Genomic DNA, 27500 nt, shown 5'->3' with positions numbered 1-27500 from the left:
ATGTCAGAGACTGACTAAAACTCACATTCAGGCGGCTGTCTGAGACTACAAAATATATTTTCTTAGCCTTGCAATCAAACAAAAACAAAACGCATCTCTTCTCTCTTTAAGAAAGAATAAAAGAAAATAATATTCACTGCGTAAGCGCATCTATTGGCCTTTAAACGTCTTCTTTTTTTCTTTCTGAGTTTTTCAATATTTTTTTAATTTTATTTTTGTAAGCCAGCGCAACAGCACACAAAACACACTGACAACTGGGAAACTCAGACACTGCAATAAGGTACGCACAAAAAACAAGCTACTCCACATCCCTGCACTGACTATTAAATATATCAGGGAGAAGGAGAGGGGTGAAAGGGGTAAAATGCGAGTGGACATGCTGCTCACTTTGTCTGAGCGGAGATCGCGGTACGTCCTCCTTTTTGGACGCCAGTTTGAAGGCCAGCGAGGGGTCGAAGGTCTTCTTTCCCTCCAGTGCTTGGAGTTTCTTCTCCAGCTTGGAGATGGTGTTCTGCTGCTTGGTGCTCTTTTCCTTCAGCGCCTCTTTCTCCTGTTGAATGACAATAATATGGCGAGGGTTAACACTGAAAGCAATAATTCAGAGATGAGAATAGAAAATGAAATCAGTAGCGGGGCGACCATCCCCAACCCAGCGGGTCACAGGTGGTGGATAGTGAACAACCCTTAGATATAGGGGTTAGCTGCAAATTAGCAGTCCCGAACCAACTGGCGATGTTCCTACCAGGACGGGGTGGGGTAGAGGGTGGCTCCACTACTTTTACAAAATGCCATACATGTCCAATGACAGGTTCATCATGGCGACTAAGAGCCGCCATAAAAGCTCTAGCTACGGGGAAGGACACCCCGAAGAAACAAACCCGGGCAGACGATGCCCGTCAGCTTTGGTCGGCAAATCGTCTACCAGAAGGAAACAGGGATAATTATAAAAGCAGGAGAACTGAAGACGGAGGTACTAGGCCATTGGCGCTCTCTAGACAACCATGGTACCACGCATATACACACAAAATGATATTGTCAGACCATAGCGACACCTATGGCGGTCGCCCATTGAGGACGGCATGCCGCATCATTCGTCTCGCTGTCCGGGCTGACAATTTAACAAGTGTGATCGACAAGAAGAAGAATAGAAAATTGTCAAAAAGGAGGATATAAAGTTTGGAAAATCGTATATCACACAAAATTGTAACAAGTTTTCCGTTACCCTGATGTAAAATAAGGTTTGGAAAATCGTATATCACACAAAATTGTAACAAGTTTTCCGTTACCCTGATGTAAAAGAAGAAAGGAAAATGATTTAAACATGATTTACAGCTTCAAAATCAATCTACTGTGCTGATTTTCCATACCAAGAGAGGTTCTAAACGAGGAATTCCTCCAAAAGTCGGAAGATTCTCATGCCTGATAAGTGGGAGAGAAACACACACACACACATCAATAATCCATTGTATACTGTATTTTTATACTTTTGTATATATTTTTTTTGATGTGGAGGGAAATCTGATCATTTTTGTCGTTTCAAACACAAACAAAACTCACCTTCCTACACTGCATATACTCATCCTTGAGCTTGTTGATGTACTGGATCTTCTGCTTTTGGTTCTGGTGGCCGAGCAGCTTGGCGTATTTGTCCATCATCTTGGCTATCTCTGCCTCTGCATTCTGATTGCGACCTGCACACAAACATTTATGTATTTGGTATAACCAGGCCTGCCAACCCTTGAAAAAACTCAAATGAAGCAATTCACAATTTGAAAAAATATATTTCACTCGATCTGTGCACTGAGGGATGCGATCACAACGGCAATGCCGATAGTCAGCTCCGATGTGCGTACTTTTGAATGAAAAGAGCGTTGTATTGAGCCGACTATGCAGAAAGCACAGATTGGAGCTAACCCTCGTTGGGATGACAGTCCTTCGCATAATTTCACTGGCCCAGATCACAGACGCATGCAGACACGCTGTTGGCTAGTCATTGCCCTACAATACAATGTTCTAGATGATTGAACGTGTAGCAAAGACCTGTACGTTTACGTGTAGATATTGTGTCAATCGTGACTCACTTTTGTCTCAAAAGTTCCAAACCATGCGTTGTTTTGCTCCCACCAAGACTCCAAACCATGCGTTGTTTTGCTCCCACCAAGACTGCACACCATGCGTTGTTTTGCTCCCACCAAGACTGCACACCATGCGTTGTTTTGCTCCCACCAAGACTCCAAACCATGCGTTGTTTTGCTCCCACCAAGACTCCAAACCATGCGTTGTTTTGCTCCCACCAAGACTCCAAACCATGCGTTGTTTTGCTCCCACCAAGACTCCAAACCATGCGTTGTTTTGCTCCCACCAAGACTGCACACCATGCGTTGTTTTGCTCCCACCAAGACTCCAAACCATGCGTTGTTTTGCTCCCACCAAGACTGCAAACCATGCATTGTTTTGCTCCCACCAAGACTCCAAACCATGCGTTGTTTTGCTCCCACCAAGACTGCACACCATGCGTTGTTTTGCTCCCACCAAGACTCCAAACCATGCGTTGTTTTGCTCCCACCAAGACTCCAAACCATGCGTTGTTTTGCTCCCACCAAGACTGCACACCATGCGTTGTTTTGCTCCCACCAAGACTCCAAACCATGCGTTGTTTTGCTCCCACCAAGACTCCAAACCATGCGTTGTTTTGCTCCCACCAAGACTCCAAACCATGCGTTGTTTTGCTCCCACCAAGACTGCAAACCATGCGTTGTTTTGCTCCCACCAAGACTCCAAACCATGCGTTGTTTTGCTCCCACCAAGACTCCAAACCATGCGTTGTTTTGCTCCCACCAAGACTCCAAACCATGCGTTGTTTTGCTCCCACCAAGACTCCAAACCATGCGTTGTTTTGCTCCCACCAAGACTGCACACCATGCGTTGTTTTGCTCCCACCAAGACTCCAAACCATGCGTTGTTTTGCTCCCACCAAGACTGCAAACCATGCGTTGTTTTGCTCCCACCAAGACTCCAAACCATGCGTTGTTTTGCTCCCACCAAGACTGCACATCATGCGTTGTTTTGCTCCCACCAAGACTCCAAACCATGCGTTGTTTTGCTCCCACCAAGACTGCACACCATGCGTTGTTTTGCTCCCACCAAGACTCCAAACCATGCGTTGTTTTGCTCCCACCAAGACTGCACACCATGCGTTGTTTTGCTCCCACCAAGACTGCAAACCATGCGTTGTTTTGCTCCCACCAAGACTCCAAACCATGCGTTGTTTTGCTCCCACCAAGACTCCAAACCATGCGTTGTTTTGCTCCCACCAAGACTCCAAACCATGCGTTGTTTTGCTCCCACCAAGACTGCACACCATGCGTTGTTTTGCTCCCACCAAGACTCCAAACCATGCGTTGTTTTGCTCCCACCAAGACTCCAAACCATGCGTTGTTTTGCTCCCACCAAGACTCCAAACCATGCGTTGTTTTGCTCCCACCAAGACTCCAAACCATGCGTTGTTTTGCTCCCACCAAGACTCCAAACCATGCGTTGTTTTGCTCCCACCAAGACTCCAAACCATGCGTTGTTTTGCTCCCACCAAGACTCCAAACCATGCGTTGTTTTGCTCCCACCAAGACTCCAAACCATGCGTTGTTTTGCTCCCACCAAGACTCCAAACCATGCGTTGTTTTGCTCCCACCAAGACTCCAAACCATGCGTTGTTTTGCTCCCACCAAGACTGCAGATCTTGGCAAACGTGTGACGTAAAAACTAGATTTGATGATGTTACCCGTACACGTTCCCGTACACGTCCTGAAAAGTGCAACATCTAGATCTTGCTAATGTAACATGTATCTCGTCTCAGTGTTGCTATGGAAACAAGGGGAAGCAACTCTTCCACAAGCCATAAAGATACAGTTATTTCCGAACATCGTCTATTAGAATGGACCCTAAACTCCAACAAGTGAATACTCACCAAGCAGGAGGTTTCGCTCAGCGTTGAAAGCATCCAGTTGCTCCAAGAAAGGCTCGACTCGCGCAAACAGCTCCTCAAACTTCTCTCTCCATCTGAAAGAAAGACAACATAAATGATTGAAGCCGAAGTGTACTGTTCAGAGGGGACATAATGCAGTTCTGATCCATCTTTGACTATCCTGGATAGTGTTCCCTTGTGTGTGTGTGTGTGTGTGTGTGTGTGTGTGTGTGTGTGTGTGTGTGTGTGTGTGTGTGTGTGTGTGTGTGTGTGTGTGTGTGTGTGTGCGTGTGTGTGCGTGCGTGGGTGTATTCCAACTGTCATCCCCCAGTCTCTCACTGGGCTCTAAATGCATTCTACATGTGCAATAGAGTGAGAGTTACGGGAACCAATCTCATGGCATCTGAGAAAACAACAAGCATAGAAACGAACCTGCAACTTTCATCCTCTGAACAAAATTAATTTTATGAAATAAAATGAAATCACTCACTCATCGCTTTCTTCAGACTTTTCATTCTCGTCCTCCAGCTGCTGTATTTTCTCCGACATCTCGCTGATGATGCGTTCAAACTCCGTGCGTTCCTCTAGAGCAGCCTCCTGGAGTGTCAACAGCTGTTTCTCCATGTCAATCTCCAGCATGGAACGTTCCTCCGACACCCTGAAAACAGTCACATTTATGTGAAATTGTGGTCACTGTGTGTGTTTTGTTGCTTTTTTTGATGTCAACAGCTGTTTCTCCATGTCATTCTCCAGCAGGGAACGTTCCTCAGACATTTATCCGAAATTGTTGTCTGTGGATGTAGTTTTTGACCTATTGTTTTGTATGTCAACAGCTTTTACTCCATGTCGATAAACTTTACTCTGACACTCTGAAAAGAGGCAAATGTGAAATTGTGGTCTTTGTATGTATTTCTTGCCCTACTGGTGTACATTTTAACAGCTGTTTATCCAGCTGCTTCCCTGAAAGCATTTCAAGTTTCAAAGCTCTAGCTTCAAAAACTAGTATGGAACTCCTAATTTTTGAGAAAAACAACAACATTCACAAGTACATCAACCAAATGGTCTTTACAGAGGACACACAAACAAACAATGAATATGAGATGTTGGAAACTTATCTGATAATGTTTTTCGTCCAATATCAAGCAAGGCCAAAAGAAATCAAGAAATGTGTTAAGAAAGGCACTGTCGACTCACTTGTCCGCATGGAGTTCCAAGGTCTCTTTTTCTGTCTCCAGGCTCCGCAGCTTTTCCTCCTGCTCGGCCATCTGAGACTGGTAGTCGCGCACGGTGGCTTCATGGCGCGTCCTTTCTTCCTCTGTGCTCGCTACCTTGTCCTCGAGTCGTGTCACCATCTCCTTCAACCTGTGTGCGTACAAGTTGGGAAAATCAACAACTTCATAGGCAATGTAAGGAAGTAACTCTGTCAAGTCAAAGCAGAAGCACTTTGGTGACTGCATGTGAGAATGACTCGATAGACAAAAAGATTAAAAAAAATTTTTTTTAAATTTGATATCATATTGTGCTGTCCTTGTACTGGCGAGTACAGAATTCTTTTGTTTTTTACGTTGTTAGTCCCCCCTTCTTGTTTAGATTACCCAAAAATACTGTACTCATGTGTAAACAAAGAATACAACACAAATAACTGGGGTTGAAACACTGCTGTTATTTGTTTTGTCTTCTTCGGTCACGTGTGAGTATAGTATTTGTTTGTCTTTTTATCAGGGGGTCGCTCCCTGGTAAGACAGTAGACCTGACATTTTCTCAGATTTGTGGAGGTCTTCCATTTTAGATTGATACACCTGCACACTCACCTAGTGGTCTCCTGACTGTCTTTTTGCAGAAGCTGCTGAGTGGAGCTGAACTGGTTGGTGGCCTGCGTTAGCCGGTCCTCAGCTGTTTGGAGTCTTCCTCGGAGAGCAGTAATCTCTGCACTGCTGTCATGTTTCAGCCGGTCCTCAGCTGTTTGGAGTCTTCCTCGGAGAGCAGTAATCTCGGCACTGCTGTCATGTTTCAGTTTCTCTTTGCTTTGCAATAACCTGCAGCGACAGCAAAATAGTTGTAGTGTTCCGTTTGTCATCATGTTTATGCGCCACCAATGTCATTTCTCTGATTTGTGAGAATTCTGTTTAAAGCAACAGTCAAGCTGTATTTGTGGGAAATAACCAGAAAAACACACACACACATAGGAAAAGTTCAAGATCAATGTGTAATTCCATCAAATCAAAAACAGATGTAAAAAAAGAAAGAAAGAAAAAAGAATTGTGCACACATTGAGAAGTATACACGGCAACACAACACGACCTGCAGAATAACAGTCGCAGTCACACACACAGGTATGCACGCACACACACACACACACACACACACACATACGCACGCACTACGCACGCCGGCACGGCGGCACGCACACACTCAAACACACACACTGACACACACATACACACACACACACACACGCACACACACACACACACAGGAATGCATGCACACACACACACACACAACCAACCCCCCTAACACACATACACATCCCCCAACACACAGGACTCTTACTTTTTCAGCTCTTCTTTCATTTCATTGTTGAAAGTCTGTGCCCGCTCCAGTTTGTGTGAGAGGTCTGCCTTCTCAGCTTCCATCCTCTGGTAGTCGAGGGCCAGCGCTTTACGCACAACCTGCAACTCCTCTCGGTGTCTCTCTTCCACTCTCTGCTTCTCTAACACCAAGCTGGGTCAAAGAAAAAACAATCAGCCCTGAAACTGGCGAGTATTTTACCCATACTCACCTAGCGAGTAAAAACATGTAACTGGCGAGTAGAAATGTTCATCTACTCGCCAAATGCGAATAAAGTTGCTGAAACAAATTGATGGTTTGGCTAGTAAAGTTTGCTCTCTGGCTAGTAAATGTTCAGAATTGCTAGCCAAATGCTAGTGCACCATTTTTTGGACTTTCAGGGCTGACAATTCTAAACTCTTATTCACCCAGAGTGCCCTATACCACTGAAACACCCACTGTACACTGCGCTACACATGTCTGTTTCTATACCACTGAAACACCCACTGTACACTGCGCTACACATGTCTGTTTCTATACCACTGAAACACCCACTGTACACTGCGCTACACATGTCTGTTTCTATACCACTGAAACACCCACTGTACACTGCGCTACACATGTCTGTTTCTCCTATACCACTGAAACACCCACTGTACACTGCGCTACACATGTCTGTTTCTCCTATACCACTGAAACACCCACTGTACACTGCGCTACACATGTCTGTTTCTCCTATACTACTGAAACACCCACTGTACACTGCGCTACACATGTCTGTTTCTATACCACTGAAACACCCACTGTACACTGCGCTACACATGTCTGTTTCTATTTCTACCAGTTTACTTGAATGTTCGAGCAATTATAATTTGGAACAAGAAGGGCAAAACCCATACGACTCACATGCTTGACCTTGACCTTTACATGACCTTGACCTTCAGGGTCAAGGTCAAATAACTAAACCTAGTAATGACATCATACACTAAGAACTGCTTTAGACATTTTTCCTACCAAAATGCAATGTGACCTTGACCCAAGGTGAAGGTCATCCAAGGTCATGCAACACAAAGCTGTTCATTCAAGACATAGGAAGTACAATGGTGCTTATTGGCTCTTTCTACCATGAGATATGGTCACTTTTAGTGGTTCACTACCTTATTTTGGTCACATTTCATAAGGGTCAAAGTGACCTTGACCTTGATCATATGTGACCAAATGTGTCTCATGATGAAAGCATAACATGTGCCCCACATAATTTTTAAGTTTGAAACAGTTATCTTCCATAGTTCAGGGTCAAGGTCACTTCAAAATATGTATACAATCCAACTTTGAAGAGCTCCTGTGACCTTGACCTTGAAGCAAGGTAAACCAAACTGGTATCAAAAGATGGGGCTTACTTTGCTCTATATATCATATATAGGTGAGGTATTCAATCTCAAAAACTTCAGAGAAAATGGGGAAAATGTGAACAATAGCTGTTTTTTAGGCAACATTTATGGCCCCTGCGACCTTGACCTTGAAGCAAGGTCAAGATGCTATGTATGTTTTTTGGGGCCTTGTCATCATACACCATCTTGCCAAATTTGGTACTGATAGACTGAATAGTGTCCAAGAAATATCCAACGTTAAAGTTTTCCGGACGGCCGGACGGACGGACGTCCGGACGGACGGACGGACGGACGGACGGACGGACGACTCGGGTGAGTACATAGACTCACTTTTGCTTCGCATGTGAGTCAAAAACTTGCAGTTGACTTTGCTACAACTTTTTTGAAGTTTTCAATTGACGGAGTACGAACGAAAAGTTGACAGTTACTTTCCATGCCATGGGGTAAAACAAGATAAGTTTGATATATTCGTACGTACAATTTAAAAAATAAAAAAAATAAAATCACATTCGAAAAACACCAAAAAACCCACCTAAAACAGATGCACAAAAAACATAAAATCATCCCCAAAAACACTATAATTAAACCACACTCACCCAGTGCATCTCTGACTCTCACGATCAGCAGCAAGTTTGAGTCGCACAATCTTCTCCTGCAGAGCGTTATGAGCGATCTGGTGCTGCTTCACCTGCACCTCCATGCTTTCTGCGTGAGCCTGCACCTCCCGGTGGGCGTTCTCCGTGGCGTGTTGCTCCGCCTCCAGCTGGAGATGGAGATCCTTGACGATGGAGTTCAGCTCTCCGTTCATGTGTTTTAGGTTCTCCATTTTCACCTTCCGCTCATGGTCGCTGCTCTTCAGGTGGGATAGCTCATCCTAGTAGTGGTGGAAAATGTTGATGTTAAAAGTGTTTAACAGTGAAACCCCTATTTTAAGACCTAACAACAACAAAATCTGAGAAAAGAGAGTCTAAAAGAAAGTGATCAGCAAGCCATCCGTGGCGAATCGTGGCTCCATGAAGTCTTTTTACCCAAAGTTCAATTTTTTTCTTTATTTGGTGTTTAACGTCGTTTTCAACCGTTCAAGGTTATATCGCGACGGAGGGAAGGGGGGTGATGGGATAGAGCCACTTGTCAATTGTTTCTTGTTCACAAAAGCACTAATCAAAAATTTGCTCCAGGGGCTTGCAACGTAGTACAATATATGACCTTACTGGGAGAATGCAAGTTTCCAGTACAAAGGACTTAAACATTTCTTACATACTGCTTGACTAAAATCTTTACAAACATGGACTATATTATATACAAGAAACACTTAACAAAGGTAAAAGGAGAAACAGAATCCGTTAGTCGCCTCTTACAACATGCTGGGGAGCATCGGGTAAATTCTTTCTGGTCCCAACCAATATGGGACTCCCCCTACCCGCGGGGGGCCGAAAGTTCAATGCCAAAGCTTCATGCAGCGAGTTGTAAATAAGTCTTTGCAAAGTCAACATCGCCGAATCAAATTCAGGCTTCTTGTCTCCCTAATGCAAACAAAGAAATGAACCAAAGAAAGAAATGAACCAAAGAAAGAAATGAACCAACCAAACAAAGAAATGAACCAACCAAACAAAGAAATGAACCAAAGAAAGAAAGAAAGCCACTCTGACCTGGAACAAGTTGATGCTCTGCACGAGGTCTCTGTTCATCAGCTGCGTCTCCTCCAGCTCCTTCAACGTCTTTTCGCGCTCCTGCTCAGAGACCGCGAAGCGTGTCTGCATCTGACAGCTCACCTCCTTCTCCTGCTTCAGGTCCTCTTCTGCAGGACGTGAAAAACCCAGATACAGTGGAACCCCCCTTTTAAGACCCCCCAATTTTAAGACTCCCTCCCTTTTTGGACCTCAGTTTTTTGGATTTCCTATTCATAACCTCTGTAAATCTACCCCCATTTTTTTTCTTCTTCTTCTTCTTCTGCGTTCGTGGGCTGAAACTCCCACGTACACACGTGTTTTTTGCACGAGTGGAATTTTACGTGTATGACCGTTTTTACCCCGCCATTAAGGCAGCCATACGCCGCTTTCGGAGGAAGCATGCTGGATATTTTCGTGTTTCTATAACCCACCGAACTCTGACATGGATTACAGGATCTTTTCCATGCGCACTTGGTCTTGTGCTTGCGTGTACACACGAAGGGGGATAACCCACTAGCAGGTCTGCACATAAGTTGACCTGGGAGATCGGAAAAATCTCCACACTTAACCCACCAGGCGGCCCCGACCGGGATTCGAACACTCGACCTTCCGATTAAGAGGCCGACGTCTTGCCACAGCGCCCGTCCTTACCTCCATTTTAAGACTCCCTCCTTTTTAAGACCTCATTTTCTTACATTTTTAAAGGTGGTAAAAGGGGGGTTCCCTTGTAATCAGACCTGCCAACCCCTGTAATCAGACCTGCCAACCCCTGTAATCAGACCTGCCAACCCTTGTAATCAGGCCTGCCAACCCTTGTAATCAGACCTGCCAACCCTTGTAATCAGACCTGCCAACCCTTGTAATCAGACCTGCCAACCCTTGTAATCAGACCTGCCAACCCTTGTAATCAGACCTGCCAACCCTTGTAATCAGACCTGCCAACCCTTGTAATCAGACCTGCCAACCCTTGTAATCAGGCCTGCCAACCCTTGTAATCAGACCTGCCAACCCTTGTAATCAGACCTGCCAACCCCTGTAATCAGACCTGCCAACCCCTGTAATCAGACCTGCCAACCCTTGTAATCAGACCTGCCAACCCTTGTAATCAGACCTGCCAACCCTTGTAATCAGACCTGCCAACCCTTGTAATCAGACCTGCCAACCCTTGTAATCAGACCTGCCAACCCTTGTAATCAGACCTGCCAACCCTTGTAATCAGACCTGCCAACCCTTGTAATCAGACCTGCCAACCCTTGTAATCAGACCTGCCAACCCTTGTAATCAGACCTGCCAACCCTTGTAATCAGACCTGCCAACCCTTGTAATCAGACCTGCCAACCCTTGTGAAGCCTAAAGTGTAGCATGGTAGATTTGTTTTGGAATTTTCAGCGTAGCAAATGGTGTTCAATTGTAGCATTGTCAAAATGTCATTCGCACAGCCCTATTTATGCTATTTCGAGCAAGAATATAAATTTGTTTAAAGTTCATTTAGAAAGCAGGAACATAGTGACCGATAGAGAGTGCAACTCTTCAGTTTGGACAATGTTTTAGGACCCATATTTTTACCGCTACACGGGGTGAGAATCAGAAATGAATACCAGGACTCACAAGAAAGAACTAACTGTTGCATGCTTGGATTATTTCAACTTAACAATTATAAGTTTGGCGTAACAGCGTAGCAATTTGTAGCATGCTACACTGAAAGCGTAGCAGTTGGCAGCTCTGGATGATAATTGAAACGATTATGATTAGCTCAATGACGTACAATACAGGAACACGCACAGCTCTGGATGATAATTGAAACGATTATGATTAGCTCAATGACGTACAATACAGGAACACGCACAGCTCTGGATGATAATTGAAACGATTATGATTAGCTCAATGACATACAATACAGGAACACGCACAGCTCTGGATGATAATTGAAACGATTATGATTAGCTCAATGACGTACAATACAGGAACACGCACAGCTCTGGATGATAATTGAAACGATTATGATTAGCTCAATGACGTACAATACAGGAACAGGCACAGCTCTGGATGATAATTGAAACGATTATGATTAGCTCAATGACGTACAATACAGGAACACGCACAGCTCTGGATGATAATTGAAACGATTATGATTAGCTCAATGACGTACAATACAGGAACACGCACAGCTCTGGATGATAATTGAAACGATTATGATTAGCTCAATGACGTACAATACAGGAACACGCACAGCTCTGGATGATAATTGAAACGATTATGATTAGCTCAATGACGTACAATACAGGAACAGGCACAGCTCTGGATGATAATTGAAACGATTATGATTAGCTCAATGACGTACAATACAGGAACACGCACAGCTCTGGATGATAATTGAAACGATTATGATTAGCTCAATGACGTACAATACAGGAACACGCACAGCTCTGGATGATAATTGAAACGATTATGATTAGCTCAATGACGTACAATACAGGAACACGCACAGCTCTGGATGATAATTGAAACGATTATGATTAGCTCAATGACGTACAATACAGGAACACGCACAGCTCTGGATGATAATTGAAACGATTATGATTAGCTCAATGACGTACAATACAGGAACAGGCACAGCTCTGGATGATAATTGAAACGATTATGATTAGCTCAATGACGTACAATACAGGAACACGCACAGCTCTGGATGATAATTGAAACGATTATGATTAGCTCAATGACGTACAATACAGGAACACGCACAGCTCTGGATGATAATTGAAACGATTATGATTAGCTCAATGACGTACAATACAGGAACACGCACAGCTCTGGATGATAATTGAAACGATTATGATTAGCTCAATGACGTACAATACAGGAACACGCACAGCTCTGGATGATAATTGAAACGATTATGATTAGCTCAATGACGTACAATACAGGAACACGCACAGCTCTGGATGATAATTGAAACGATTATGATTAGCTCAATGACGTACAATACAGGAACACGCACAGCTCTGGATGATAATTGAAACGATTATGATTAGCTCAATGACGTACAATACAGGAACACGCACAGCTCTGGATGATAATTGAAACGATTATGATTAGCTCAATGACGTACAATACAGGAACACGCACAGCTCTGGATGATAATTGAAACGATTATGATTAGCTCAATGACGTACAATACAGGAACACGCACAGCTCTGGATGATAATTGAAACGATTATGATTAGCTCAATGACGTACAATACAGGAACAGGCACAGCTCTGGATGATAATTGAAACGATTATGATTAGCTCAATGACGTACAATACAGGAACACGCACAGCTCTGGATGATAATTGAAACGATTATGATTAGCTCAATGACGTACAATACAGGAACACGCACAGCTCTGGATGATAATTGAAACGATTATGATTAGCTCAATGACGTACAATACAGGAACAGGCACAGCTCTGGATGATAATTGAAACGATTATGATTAGCTCAATGACGTACAATACAGGAACACGCACAGCTCTGGATGATAATTGAAACGATTATGATTATGCTCAATGACGTACAATACAGGAACAGGCACAGCTCTGGATGATAATTGAAACGATTATGATTAGCTCAATGACGTACAATACAGGAACAGGCACAGCTCTGGATGATAATTGAAACGATTATGATTAGCTCAATGACGTACAATACAGGAACACGCACAGCTCTGGATGATAATTGAAACGATTATGATTAGCTCAATGACGTACAATACAGGAACACGCACAGCTCTGGATGATAATTGAAACGATTATGATTAGCTCAATGACGTACAATACAGGAACACGCACAGCTCTGGATGATAATTGAAACGATTATGATTAGCTCAATGACGTACAATACAGGAACACGCACAGCTCTGGATGATAATTGAAACGATTATGATTAGCTCAATGACGTACAATACAGGAACACGCACAGCTCTGGATGATAATTGAAACGATTATGATTAGCTCAATGACGTACAATACAGGAACACGCACAGCTCTGGATGATAATTGAAACGATTATGATTAGCTCAATGACGTACAATACAGGAACACGCACAGCTCTGGATGATAATTGAAACGATTATGATTAGCTCAATGACGTACAATACAGGAACACGCACAGCTCTGGATGATAATTGAAACGATTATGATTAGCTCAATGACGTACAATACAGGAACACGCACAGCTCTGGATGATAATTGAAACGATTATGATTAGCTCAATGACGTACAATACAGGAACAGGCACAGCTCTGGATGATAATTGAAACGATTATGATTAGCTCAATGACGTACAATACAGGAACAGGCACAGCTCTGGATGATAATTGAAAGGATTATGATTAGCTCAATGACGTACAATACAGGAACAGGCACAGCTCTGGATGATAATTGAAACGATTATGATTAGCTCAATGACGTACAATACAGGAACACGCACAGCTCTGGATGATAATTGAAACGATTATGATTAGCTCAATGACGTACAATACAGGAACATCGCACAGCTCTGGATGATAATTGAAACGATTATGATTAGCTCAATGACGTACAATACAGGAACACGCACAGCTCTGGATGATAATTGAAACGATTATGATTAGCTCAATGACGTACAATACAGGAACAGGCACAGCTCTGGATGATAATTGAAACGATTATGATTAGGCTCAATGACGTACAATACAGGAACACGCACAGCTCTGGATGATAATTGAAACGATTATGATTAGGCTCAATGACGTACAATACAGGAACACGCACAGCTCTGGATGATAATTGAAACGATTATGATTAGCTCAATGACGTACAATACAGGAACACGCACAGCTCTGGATGATAATTGAAACGATTATGATTAGCTCAATGACGTACAATACAGGAACACGCACAGCTCTGGATGATAATTGAAACGATTATGATTAGCTCAATGACGTACAATACAGGAACACGCACAGCTCTGGATGATAATTGAAACGATAATGATTAGGCTCAATGACGTACAATACAGGAACTCGCACAGCTCTGGATGATAATTGAAACGATTATGATTAGCTCAATGACGTACAATACAGGAACACGCACAGCTCTGGATGATAATTGAAACGATTATGATTAGCTCAATGACGTACAATACAGGAACACGCACAGCTCTGGATGATAATTGAAACGATAATGATTAGGCTCAATGACGTACAATACAGGAACACGCACAGCTCTGGATGATAATTGAAACGATAATGATTAGGCTCAATGACGTACAATACAGGAACACGCACAGCTCTGGATGATAATTGAAACGATAATGATTAGGCTCAATGACGTACAATACAGGAACTCGCACAGCTCTGGATGATAATTGAAACGATTATGATTAGCTCAATGACGTACAATACAGGAACACGCACAGCTCTGGATGATAATTGAAACGATTATGATTAGCTCAATGACGTACAATACAGGAACACGCACAGCTCTGGATGATAATTGAAACGATTATGATTAGCTCAATGACGTACAATACAGGAACACGCACAGCTCTGGATGATAATTGAAACGATTATGATTAGCTCAATGACGTACAATACAGGAACACGCACAGCCTGACGGTGACCTCTACAGTAATTTTCTACTGCTGATGTAAAAGTTTCACGAGACAAACTTTATTTTCGAAATTCTTGGTCAGTTTCCTGGGGGAAACATGCAGAAGAAGTGACAGAACTTTTACGTATTATGACGTTTTCTCGGACTTTGTTTCGCTTCAGACGTCGGAGAATTCACTTTGGAAGAGGAGGATCAAGAAGAGATGTGTTCATTTCGCGGCGGGGATGTAGCTCAGTCGGTAGCGCGCTGGATTTGTATCCAGTTGGCCGCTGTCAGCGTGAGTTCGTCCCCACGTTCGGCGAGAGATTTATTTCTCAGAGTCAACTTTGTGTGCAGACTCTCTTCGGTGTCCGAATACACCCCCGTGTGTACACGCAAGCACAAGACTAAGTGCGCACGAAAAAGATCCTGTAATCCATGTCAGAGTTCGGTGGGTTATAGCAACACGAAAATACCCAGCATGCTTCCTCCGAAAACGGCGTATGGCTGCCTATAAATGGCGGGGTAAAAAACGGTCATACACGTAAAATTCCACTCGTGCAAAAAACACGAGTGTACGTGGGAGTTTCAGCCCACGAACGCAGAAGAAGAAGAAGAAAAGAAGAAGTGTTCATTTCTTTAGTCCGGGAAGGGAATTACAGAAAAGTTACATCTCCCACCAAAGAAAATTGAACAACCCTTACATTTTAGAGGCAAAATGTTTGAACTTTACAGTCAAAATGATGCAAACTAATCACAGATAGGTCTCTTACTTTACGATCTGCCAAACAAAGGAAAGTACTTTTCTCTTACTTTTACATTTTTCAAAAATATGCAAATTCAAAGTAAAATTTGGGAGGCCTGCAAGCTTGAAATAGACAGTTAACCTTGTTAACCACCGTGTCAAAACAAAGCTGTTGTGTGACTCTCTACCTAGCTGGAACTACTGGAAGAGTTGAAGTTGTAAATGGTTTTATATTTACCAAGCTCACGGATGACGTTTTGAAACTTTTCCGTCAGGGACCTGATGCTGCAGTTCAAGACTTTGTTCTCACTGAAAAAAGAACAAAACAATGTAAGTTTCGATGCCAAAAAACAACACAGATAAATGAACTATGTAAACAGAACTTCATAAACAAGCACTCTATATCTTTTTTACACTGTCACGATCGGGTGACAGAGACCAAGAAAGCGTCACTCAGTGGAGTGCCTGTTCTGGGTCAATGTATGATAGAAAGCGCCTGTGCGTGATATTGGACACAGCAGAGTTTTTGCTGACAGTGCTCCCGAGCACGGATGTTTTGAAACGCACGAGCTTCACAGTGCAGGTTTCTGCTGTCATAGGGCTGACGGTTTTTTTCGCTGACAGCGCGCACGGGATTTTCAGGGATTGAGTTTCTCGTGTCTTTTTCCTGCTTGGGGAGGCAAAACTGTGTATAGCTGGACTGGTTTGGTGACAAGGTCAGTCACGTGTATTTGGCTAGGTGGTCTGTCAGAGACTCAAGGACGACACACTTGACACCCAGCGGCAGAAGGGGAAGGACCTAACACACAGTTACTAGAGTATGATGGTTTTTCACCGAGTATCATATTCGGCACTCTAGGGGAACTTCCACAAGTTATTCCTTTCCTCTGCCACGTATTTTGCTGAGGACAAGTCGTCACATTTCCTTCGTCGGCGATGGCTTTCGCATAAGGATTCGACAAGGGGTTCTGGACGTTTTGGGTCACTGTTGACGAACAGAGACTGTGCCAGGGAGGAGGCGGACTTTGCTTCCATTGAGAGTTACAATCATAGGCTTTTGAGGTAATAAATCATTATTTAACGCTGTTGATGAGTCTGTGTTGTGGAATGAAATACTCTCTGTTGTTCTTTCCAGGTTAGCGCATAATTTACTCTCTGTGACGCTAAAATACTAATCTGTATATGGTTTTTGCAGATAGGGAGAGAAGGACGGAAAATGGCTGTTTTGTTGTTGTAAAAAGTCAGTTTTGTGCAGGCCCACGTGCTCGATGAGATATTTAAAGATGACATGTTTTAAGGTGGTGGGTGAGGGGTAGCTGACATGTTTAGTGCACCGATGCTTTCTGTTTGCAGCCTTCCTTCGTTCGTTCGTTTCGTTCGTTCGTTACGTTCCCGTAACATCGGCACGGCTGACTCTGGCGGGAACTGTTGAGGCTACGCTAACCAGGAGACCGGCTAACCAGGAGACCGGCTAACCAGGAGACCGGCTAACCAGCGGACCGGCTAACCAGCGAACCGGCTAACCAGCGGACCGGCTAACCAGCGAACCGACTAACCAGCATACCGGCTAAGCAGCAGCAGCAGAGATAAAGCTAAGTGCACCATGTCGTACGCACCCCGTTGACCACCGTTGTCTTTTCGTATCTATGATTTCATTGGAGTAGTGACAACGTGGGGTGTGTGACACCTGCACGAACTAGAGCTTTTCGAACAGAACATTCTCATTTGACTATATTTACACGGGTTCAGCGTGTTACTATAATTTTCTACATACTACTGGCATTTTGTCAGTGAACACTGGTTTTTACGTGTTGAGAACGTAAAAGGAACATATTTTGAGTGAAGGCTCGAGGGAGGTGGAGAGTTTATACATAAACAGGCGTCTGAAACTTATACTTTTGTTGACTCTATTTAATTGTATGACTGCGAGAGTGGATCGTGGTGTGGTTAGTTAATTAGTAGTAATTAACCGGTTCATAATCACCTTAAGTGATATATTGAAACGTGACACATGGGGGCCAAGCCGGGATTTACTCAGTTAATTTCCAACTGATAAAGACCCACCAATTAAGGATAACTAAGAGCAGATAATCTCGTCAGTGCTCGACTTATTTTTCTGCTTGGTGCCACCCTTTTTTGTATAGTTTTGATCATATACCACACCTTAAGCGATTCACATCTTGCAGGAAATGTAAATTGTAATTTGTAAGCTATTGTATGCGCTAACTGTGATTACCTCCCTTTTCTTTGTTTGTGAATCTTTGTTGTTGTACGTTCAGAGTTTTCCGTTGCAGAGAGCTGAGCGGGGTTAGCGGATTTGTTATTCGTTTTACTCAGTTTTCTCTACATTGTTGTTTCGCATTCCGTAACAGGTTACATTTTCTACCGTCTTGTTTTACTTGGATTTTTCTCCATATTTTGACTTTGTTGGAATTTTGGGGGGGAAGGGTCCGAGGACTTCTGTCCTAACCAAGGCTGTGGGAAACACTCTGTTTCACCGCAAAAAGCAGCCGATAAAGTAGGCCACGGCTGTGGGAAACACTTTGTTTCACCGCAGAAAGCAGCCATAAAGTAGGCTACGCGATTTGTTCTACACCGTTTGGATTTTTCTTCTGCATTTTCCGGTTGCTGGATTTTTGTATCCACCGCTTTCGTCACCGCGTATTCTAGCTATAGCTGCGTTAGACTTACTTTTGTGATAAAGCTTTGCTAAAACTAACCATGGCTACAGGGGGATCTCCGACGAGGAGAATAACTTTCGAGACTCCTGGCAGTGAGCAACCGACTGAGCGAGACGCACGCGTTAGAGCCCGAAGCGTTCTAAAACGCTTAGAAGTGGAACGGAAGGAAGAATTTGAGCGACTGACAAGAAAAGAAGAACGTGACAGACAGGACAAGAAGGACGAACTTGACAGACAAGAAAGAGAACGACAGGCCGAACGACAGGCAGAACGAGACAGACAGGAAAGGAAAGACGAACGTGACAGACAGGACAAGAAAGAGAAAGACGAACTTGACAGACAAGAAAGAGAACGACAGGCCGAACGTGACAGACAGGAAAAGAAAGACGAACGTGACAGACTAGACCGGAAGGAACAGGCGGATCGCGATCTCCAGCTAGAACTAGCTAGGCTACAGGCCGAGAAGGGTACGCTTACTCAGGCTAGCGCGCCGACGTTTGTTGCCGACCGTACGAGACTGCCGACGTTCGACGATGACAAGGACGAGCTCGACGACTTTTTACGCCGGTTTGAGCGCATTGCATCCGACCAGAAGTGGGAAGAGGCCACGTGGGCTAGCCGCCTTAGCACCTGCTTGAAAGGACGCGCATTGCAGCTCTACAACGCTTTGGAGGACGACGAGGCGAGAGACTATCAGGCACTTAAGAAGGCGTTACTCCAGCGCTTTAACCTGACTGCTGAAGCCTACAGACGACGTCTGCGTAACAGCAAGAGACTGAGCGGCGAGCTGAGTCATCAGTTTGTGGCACGCCTTAACCTCTACCTGCGGCGCTGGGTGGAGATGGCCGAAAAGGACTGGACCGTCAACGACCTTGCCGACCTCATAGTCATGGAACAACTGATGTCCAGCCTGCGACCTGAGGTGGTGACCTTCGTGCAGGAGCACCAGCCCAAGACTACTCAGGAGGCAGCCGACTGGATCAGAGTGCACGAGGACGCCCAGGCGATCTCCGGCAAATCTTCAGGCTCACGGCCAGGAAAAACGGGAAATTCGGGTTCTTCAGGACCCAAGGACGGGAAGGACGATCAGGGACACAAGGGATCGAGTTCCAGAACTGACATCCAGTGTTACTACTGCAACAAGCGGGGCCACGTGAAGAAGGACTGCCACAAGAGACAGGCTGACCAGAAGGGCGTTCACTTCGTTGGCAGTGAGGAGTTCAGGGACGTCACGAGCTCATGCACCATCCCACAACTCTGCGTTCCGTGCTCCAGGAAACATTTCCAGCCCCACTGCAACGTCTACGTTAACGGAGTGAAGGGCGAAGGTCTGCGGGACACAGGGGCAGACATGATAGTGGTTCGGGCGAGTCTAGTTCCAGCTATGGCCTACACAGGAGACAGCATCAGGGTGAGAATGGCCGAGGCATCTCACGCTTACGACTTGAACACGGCAGTGATCAAGGTCGTAACCCCGTTGTTCACGGGGACCATTGTGGCCGTCGTCATGGACGATCCTCCATGCGACCTGCTCATTGGAAACCGGGTTCAGTTTGTGGACGGCGTCACCAGGGAGGTTCCCGTTTATCGGTCTCCCGACGTCATTTCAGTGCTCACGCGGGCACAGGCGGAGCGAGAGGACAAACCTCTCAAACCCCTACCTGCTGCACGAGCTGCCCTGGGGAACGTGACCCCCGCGCTTCTCGCGAAGGCTCAGGATTCTGACCCGACCTTAGCTACTCCTCGGGAGCACGCGAAGTCGGGGAAGGTGAAGCTGAGCGGGAAGCATGGGAGGTCAAAGTTCCTCAGGGACAAGAAGTTGCTCTACCGTGAGTTCAGCAACCAAGAAGGTACATTCAAACAGGTTGTCGTGCCTCGCGAGTTTCGCGAGGGTGTCATGGCAACGGCACACGACTCGATTCTGGGAGGTCATCTTGGTACCAAGAAGACCACGGATCGTGTCTGGCGCCACTTTTACTGGCCAGGCATCTGCACGGATGTCCGACGTTTCTGTGCGTCCTGCGATAAGTGCCAGAAGGTGGTTGCCAAAGGAAGGGTGAGGAAGGTCCCCTTAGAGAAGATGCCGCTCATCGACGAACCCTTTCGTCGGGTGGCAGTGGACATCATCGGGCCCATCTTGCCTGCGTCTGAGGACGGAAACAGATACATTTTGACCATGGTGGACTACGCTACTCGATACCCAGAGGCGATCCCTCTGAAATCGATTGAAGCCACGCGAGTAGCTGAGGCTCTGGTTACTATGTGGTCCCGGCTGGGAATTCCATCAGAGGTACTCACCGACAGAGGCACGCAGTTCACGGGAGGAGTGATGGCGGAGGCAGCACGACTGCTATCACTGGAGCAGCACTTCACCACTCCTTACCATGCTCAGTGCAACGGACTGGTGGAAAGGTTCAATGGCACCTTGAAGACCATGCTGAGGAAACTAGCTCAGGAGAAACCACGCACGTGGGACAGGTACATCCCAGCATTGCTTTTTGCATACCGCGAGGTTCCTCAGGAGAGCTTGGGCTTTTCCCCATTTGAGTTGTTGTACGGCAGACAGGTACGCGGTCCCATGGCTATCCTGCGTCAGGCTTGGACAGATGAAGAAGCTGACGAGGAGGTGCAGACGACAGCGACCTACATCGTAGAACTCAGGAACAGGATTGAAGAGACCTGCAAACTGGCTCAAGAGAACCTGGGGAGAGCAGCACAGCGTTATGCGCGAGGATTCGACCGCAAGGCACGGCCGCGCAGCTTCAAGATTGGAGAACGGGTGTTGCTACTTCTACCTGTCAAACACAACAAGCTACAACTGCAGTGGCAAGGACCTTTTGAGGTGACAGCGAAAGTGGGCCAGAACGACTACAGGATCGTCATGAACGGGAAAGCACGCCTGTACCACGCCAACCTGCTGCGCGCCTACATAGAGAGGACTGCCTACGGGGAAAAGGACAAAGTGACAGAAGCAGTTGCTGTCGTGATGGACGAGACAACGGAAGAACAGGGAGGAGGACGTGTACCAGTTTGTCCGCTGGAGGCTAGTGAGGATCACACGGACGTGCACATCTCACCTGATCTTGGGGACGACCAGCAGGCGGACCTGCAAGAGATCCTGAAGGATGCAGCACGGGTCCTTACAGACATACCACTTCAGACGCATCTAGAGGAGTTTACCTTCGACTTGCTGGAGAAACAGCCAGTGAGGACGAAGCAGTATCCCATGCCTCATGCCCAGAAGGAGGTGGTCAGGAAAGAAATCGCCGACATGACGAAGTTGGGCGTCATCGAGCCAGCGAACTCTCCCTACAGTTCACCAATTGTGCTTGTGAAGAAGAAGGATGGACGCGTCAGGTTCTGTGTCGACTACCGGAAGCTGAACAAGATTACGGCGTTTGACGCGGAACCCATGCCTGATGTGGACTACCTCTTCAGTCACTTGGCCAAGGCCAAGTACTTTTCCAAACTGGACCTCACCAAGGGATACTGGCAAATCCCAGTTGCCGAGGAAGATCGCCCAAAGACTGCATTTACCACTCCATTCGGCCAGTTCCAGTGGACAGTCATGCCTTTTGGTCTACAGAATGCAGGTGCCGTCTTCACTCGCATGATGAGGAAACTTTTGGAACCTTTGAAGCGCGAGGACATCAGCAGTTTCATCGACGATGTGCTGATCGCGACAGAGACATGGACTGAACATCTCGACGCCCTGCGCGACGTGTTCGGAAGGTTGAAGGACGGAAATCTGGGAGCTAAACCGTCCAAGTGCTACTTGGGATTTCGGGAATTGTCTTTCCTGGGTCATGTTGTCGGCGAGGGATTGCTCGTTCCAGAGGACGACAAGATCCAGAAGATTCGGGAGGCGGAGCCACCGCGCACGAAGAAAGAAGTCAGGTCTTTCCTGGGCCTAGCCAGCTTCTATAGACGCTTCATCCCGCACTTTGCCGAAATCGCTCTACCACTGACCAACCTTACCAAGAAACTACAACCGACCGTTGTAGTGTGGACTGAGGAATGTAGCTCCGCATTCAACACCCTGAAGAGGCGACTCACCAGTCAGCCTATTCTCCGACTACCAGACCTGAACAAGGACTTCGTGCTGAGGACAGACGCTTCAGGGAAGGGACTTGGGGCAGTGTTGCTTCAGGAGACAGAGGGGTTTTTGCACCCTGTTTGCTTCGCCAGCCGTAAGCTGACCTCGGCCGAGGCAGCGTATGCAACGGTTGAACGCGAGTGTCTCGCCATTGTCTGGGGCATCCAGAAGTTCGAAGCGTACCTGTACGGACGACCTTTCTGTCTGGAGACGGACCATCAACCTCTGCAATATCTTCAGGTTGCAAGGTTGGCAAACGCCAGACTTATGCGCTGGGCGTTGATTCTCCAACCGTACCAATTCACGGTACGCGTCATTCCGGGCGCCAACAATGTTGGAGCTGACTTTCTCTCTCGGGCTGTAGAGGAGAACATGACTGTGAGCGAAACCGAGGTTTCGTCTTGAAGAGGGGAGGTGTGTCACGATCGGGTGACAGAGACCAAGAAAGCGTCACTCAGTGGAGTGCCTGTTCTGGGTCAATGTATGATAGAAAGCGCCTGTGCGTGATATTGGACACAGCAGAGTTTTTGCTGACAGTGCTCCCGAGCACGGATGTTTTGAAACGCACGAGCTTCACAGTGCAGGTTTCTGCTGTCATAGGGCTGACGGTTTTTTTCGCTGACAGCGCGCACGGGATTTTCAGGGATTGAGTTTCTCGTGTCTTTTTCCTGCTTGGGGAGGCAAAACTGTGTATAGCTGGACTGGTTTGGTGACAAGGTCAGTCACGTGTATTTGGCTAGGTGGTCTGTCAGAGACTCAAGGACGACACACTTGACACCCAGCGGCAGAAGGGGAAGGACCTAACACACAGTTACTAGAGTATGATGGTTTTTCACCGAGTATCATATTCGGCACTCTAGGGGAACTTCCACAAGTTATTCCTTTCCTCTGCCACGTATTTTGCTGAGGACAAGTCGTCACATTTCCTTCGTCGGCGATGGCTTTCGCATAAGGATTCGACAAGGGGTTCTGGACGTTTTGGGTCACTGTTGACGAACAGAGACTGTGCCAGGGAGGAGGCGGACTTTGCTTCCATTGAGAGTTACAATCATAGGCTTTTGAGGTAATAAATCATTATTTAACGCTGTTGATGAGTCTGTGTTGTGGAATGAAATACTCTCTGTTGTTCTTTCCAGGTTAGCGCATAATTTACTCTCTGTGACGCTAAAATACTAATCTGTATATGGTTTTTGCAGATAGGGAGAGAAGGACGGAAAATGGCTGTTTTGTTGTTGTAAAAAGTCAGTTTTGTGCAGGCCCACGTGCTCGATGAGATATTTAAAGATGACATGTTTTAAGGTGGTGGGTGAGGGGTAGCTGACATGTTTAGTGCACCGATGCTTTCTGTTTGCAGCCTTCCTTCGTTCGTTCGTTTCGTTCGTTCGTTACGTTCCCGTAACATCGGCACGGCTGACTCTGGCGGGAACTGTTGAGGCTACGCTAACCAGGAGACCGGCTAACCAGGAGACCGGCTAACCAGGAGACCGGCTAACCAGCGGACCGGCTAACCAGCGAACCGGCTAACCAGCGGACCGGCTAACCAGCGAACCGACTAACCAGCATACCGGCTAAGCAGCAGCAGCAGAGATAAAGCTAAGTGCACCATGTCGTACGCACCCCGTTGACCACCGTTGTCTTTTCGTATCTATGATTTCATTGGAGTAGTGACAACGTGGGGTGTGTGACACCTGCACGAACTAGAGCTTTTCGAACAGAACATTCTCATTTTGACTGTAATTTACACGGGTTCAGCGTGTTACTATAATTTTCTACATACTACTGGCATTTTGTCAGTGAACACTGGTTTTTACGTGTTGAGAACGTAAAAGGAACATATTTTGAGTGAAGGCTCGAGGGAGGTGGAGAGTTTATACATAAACAGGCGTCTGAAACTTATACTTTTGTTGACTCTATTTAATTGTATGACTGCGAGAGTGGATCGTGGTGTGGTTAGTTAATTAGTAGTAATTAACCGGTTCATAATCACCTTAAGTGATATATTGAAACGTGACATACACCAGGCAGATAAAAGTTGAAGGCTAACTGAATGAGTTTCATAGGTATGCTTAGAGCTGCAACCAAAAAACAAACAAAAACAAAACAAAAATCGAAACGATTCTGTATAATAAGAGATGTGAATATCTGTACAATTTCAGGAGATAAATGTGTCTACTATATCATTTTGATTTATCACCTTCTCCTGACCATAGACCATTTATCCTGGACCGCCAACTAGCTCTCTCTCCGCTCTTTCTCTCTATTACGAGGTAGAGGCCTCTCGCATTTAGGAACCTACGCTTACAAGCCTTTCAGAAATCAGGGGGACGTGGTATCCGGTGTCGATTGTAAACATGGACGAAGTTGCCGAGGTAAGTTCTGAAAATGCTAAAATAAACTCAGCAAAAGTGCACATGGAACATGTTTTTCGATGAGTTTTGTTCAAGTTTAGTTTGGAGTTTTGGAAAATCCAGTTCATTGTCACCTCCCATTGTCACAAATAACTGGAGCGTGCTTTCTTTTCACTGTCTTCAAATCGCTGGCCTTGCAAACCGGACGCGATGCGCCTCTGAAAGTCGAGAGTCGTAACCTCGAAGGGTCACGTGACGAGTTGGCGGTCCAGGCTATTTGGTCTATGTCCTGACATGTAAGGGTGCATCTGAGAAAATATTCCAAAACTAAAAATGGTGTCCAGGAGCTGACAGGGCAACGCCGACAACAACTCATAGATTGAAATAGAAATTAAATGGTAGCAACGGAAGGCATTCTGTAAAAGCCAACTAAGTTTGGGAATCAATCCACAAAAGAAAATGATAAATGCTCTCTCTCCGCCCATATCTCTTTTTCTGTCTGTGTGCCTCTCTCTCATTAGAAATGATCTACAACTTAGACAGCATATCAATAATTAATCGTGGTTACATAGTTTGTTGTCAAATATCAGCTTTGATGTATTCTTAAACAAATATTGAAAAACGGAATTTCTGTTTCTGCCAATCACCAAACAAGAAGGGCAAAGCCCATACGACTCACATGCTTGACCTTGACCTTAACTAAACCTAGCAATGATATCATACACTAAGAACTGCTTTACACATTTTTCCTACCAAAATACATGTGACCTTGACCCAAGGTCATGCAACACAAAGCTGTTAATTCAAGACATAGGAAGTACAATGGTGCTTATTGGCTCTTTCTACCATGAGATATGGTCACTTTTAGTGGTTCACTACCTTATTTTGGTCACATTTCATAAGGGTCAAAGTGACCTTGACCTTGATCATATGTGACCAAATGTGTCTCATGATGAAAGCATAACATGTGCCCCACATAATTTTTAAGTTTGAAACAGTTATCTTCCATAGTTCAGGGTCAAGGTCACTTCAAAATATGTATACAATCCAACTTTGAAGAGCTCCTGTGACCTTGACCTTGAAGCAAGGTAAACCAAACTGGTATCAAAAGATGGGGCTTACTTTGCCCTATATATCATATATAGGTGAGGTATTGAATCTCAAAAACTTCAGAGAAAATGGGAAAAATGTGAAAAATAGCTGTTTTTTAGACAACATTTATGGCCCCTGCGACCTTGACCTTGAAGCAAGGTCAAGATGCTATGTATGTTTTTTGGGGCCTTGTCATCATACACCATCTTGCCAAATTTGGTACTGATAGACTGAATAGTGTCCAAGAAATATCCAACGTTAAAGTTTTCTGGACGGACGGACGGACGGACGGACATCCGGACGGACGGACGGACGACTCGGGTGAGTACATAGACTCACTTTTGCTTCGCATGTGAGTCAAAAATGGTTTCTGTCGCCAAACGGAAGCAGATGCACCCTTGGAAATGTATGTATACACAAACACTCACTCATCCAGTAGATGCATTCGCTCCTCAAGAGCGGCTCTCTCGGCGGACTCCTCAAACAGAAGTTGTTTGGCCTTGGCAGGGGTGCCTGTCACCGTCTCCCCGTACACCTCATCTTTCAGGTTTCTGTCACCAATGCAAAGACTGTAGAGTGTTTTAATAAACAAAGTAAGGTGGGGTGAGGGTGCGGGGTATAAACTTAGCAAAGAAATCTTTGATTCAAAAAGTGTGCCAGAGAGCCAAGTGGAGAGTCACATTAGTGGCAAAGAAAGTTCGAATGAAATGGCATTGGTATGCATGTTTTAGTTGGCGTACAACACTTTCACAATCATTTTTTGTGCCAATTTTAGTTTTGCATAATTTGCATTTATAACAAATTTAAGAAAAGTATTTGACATGAAACTTACACACTGCAAAAATTACATACATGCTGAAGAGGATAAGTCATAAGATGTAAACTTTCTGTGCATGCAAACTGATCCTTCAAGCTGGTAAAACCAGTGCTTCATTTTGCCGGGGCGCCCGCGCCATTCACGCGTCATTTTTCAAAATGACGCACATTTTTTTCATTTACGTCATCGATTTCTCCACGCTAGCGATCGGGGGTCGCCGACTTGAGATTAAACAAGTGAGTCACTGAATCACAAGTGTGTCAGTGAATTTGATTCATTGGCTTTGCAGAGAGGAACCAATCAGAAAGCGTCTTTCATTTCCGCTTGTGTTTTAAAAACTGAGCATGACGTCACGTTGATCTAACGAACAATTTCGCTATGCCTCCTCCTGTGAAGAAGCTGAAGGCAAAGCTAACTGGAATCAGTGGACTTGTACAGACCAAACTCACTTTCAAGCTTCCTGTAGCTGTCAGTGAGTCTGACGAAGGTAGATATTTTCTGTTTTTACTGAACCCGTGGGAGAAGGCAGGCATGAG

General features: G+C 45.3%; 1 protein-coding gene across 1 annotated transcript in view; it reads right to left on the bottom strand.

Moving 5' to 3' along the window:
• LOC138968421 (hyaluronan mediated motility receptor-like) overlaps positions 1-27500 on the bottom strand; it is a 49934-nt gene that overhangs the window by 1347 nt on the left and 21087 nt on the right. The window contains exons 9-19 of the mRNA XM_070341001.1: positions 26576-26698; positions 16169-16239; positions 9552-9700; positions 8499-8776; positions 6515-6685; positions 5773-5997; positions 5156-5323; positions 4452-4619; positions 3965-4056; positions 1558-1691; positions 388-550 (exon numbers count right to left, since the gene is read on the bottom strand). Of these exons, the coding sequence (XP_070197102.1) occupies positions 388-550; positions 1558-1691; positions 3965-4056; positions 4452-4619; positions 5156-5323; positions 5773-5997; positions 6515-6685; positions 8499-8776; positions 9552-9700; positions 16169-16239; positions 26576-26698 (1742 nt within the window). The remainder of the gene's footprint in view (positions 1-387; positions 551-1557; positions 1692-3964; positions 4057-4451; positions 4620-5155; positions 5324-5772; positions 5998-6514; positions 6686-8498; positions 8777-9551; positions 9701-16168; positions 16240-26575; positions 26699-27500) is intronic.

This window comes from Littorina saxatilis, linkage group LG6, assembly GCF_037325665.1.
Source record: "Littorina saxatilis isolate snail1 linkage group LG6, US_GU_Lsax_2.0, whole genome shotgun sequence".
In the NCBI taxonomy this organism is placed as follows: domain Eukaryota; kingdom Metazoa; phylum Mollusca; class Gastropoda; order Littorinimorpha; family Littorinidae; genus Littorina; species Littorina saxatilis.
This window is presented reverse-complemented; position numbering and strand designations above follow the sequence as displayed.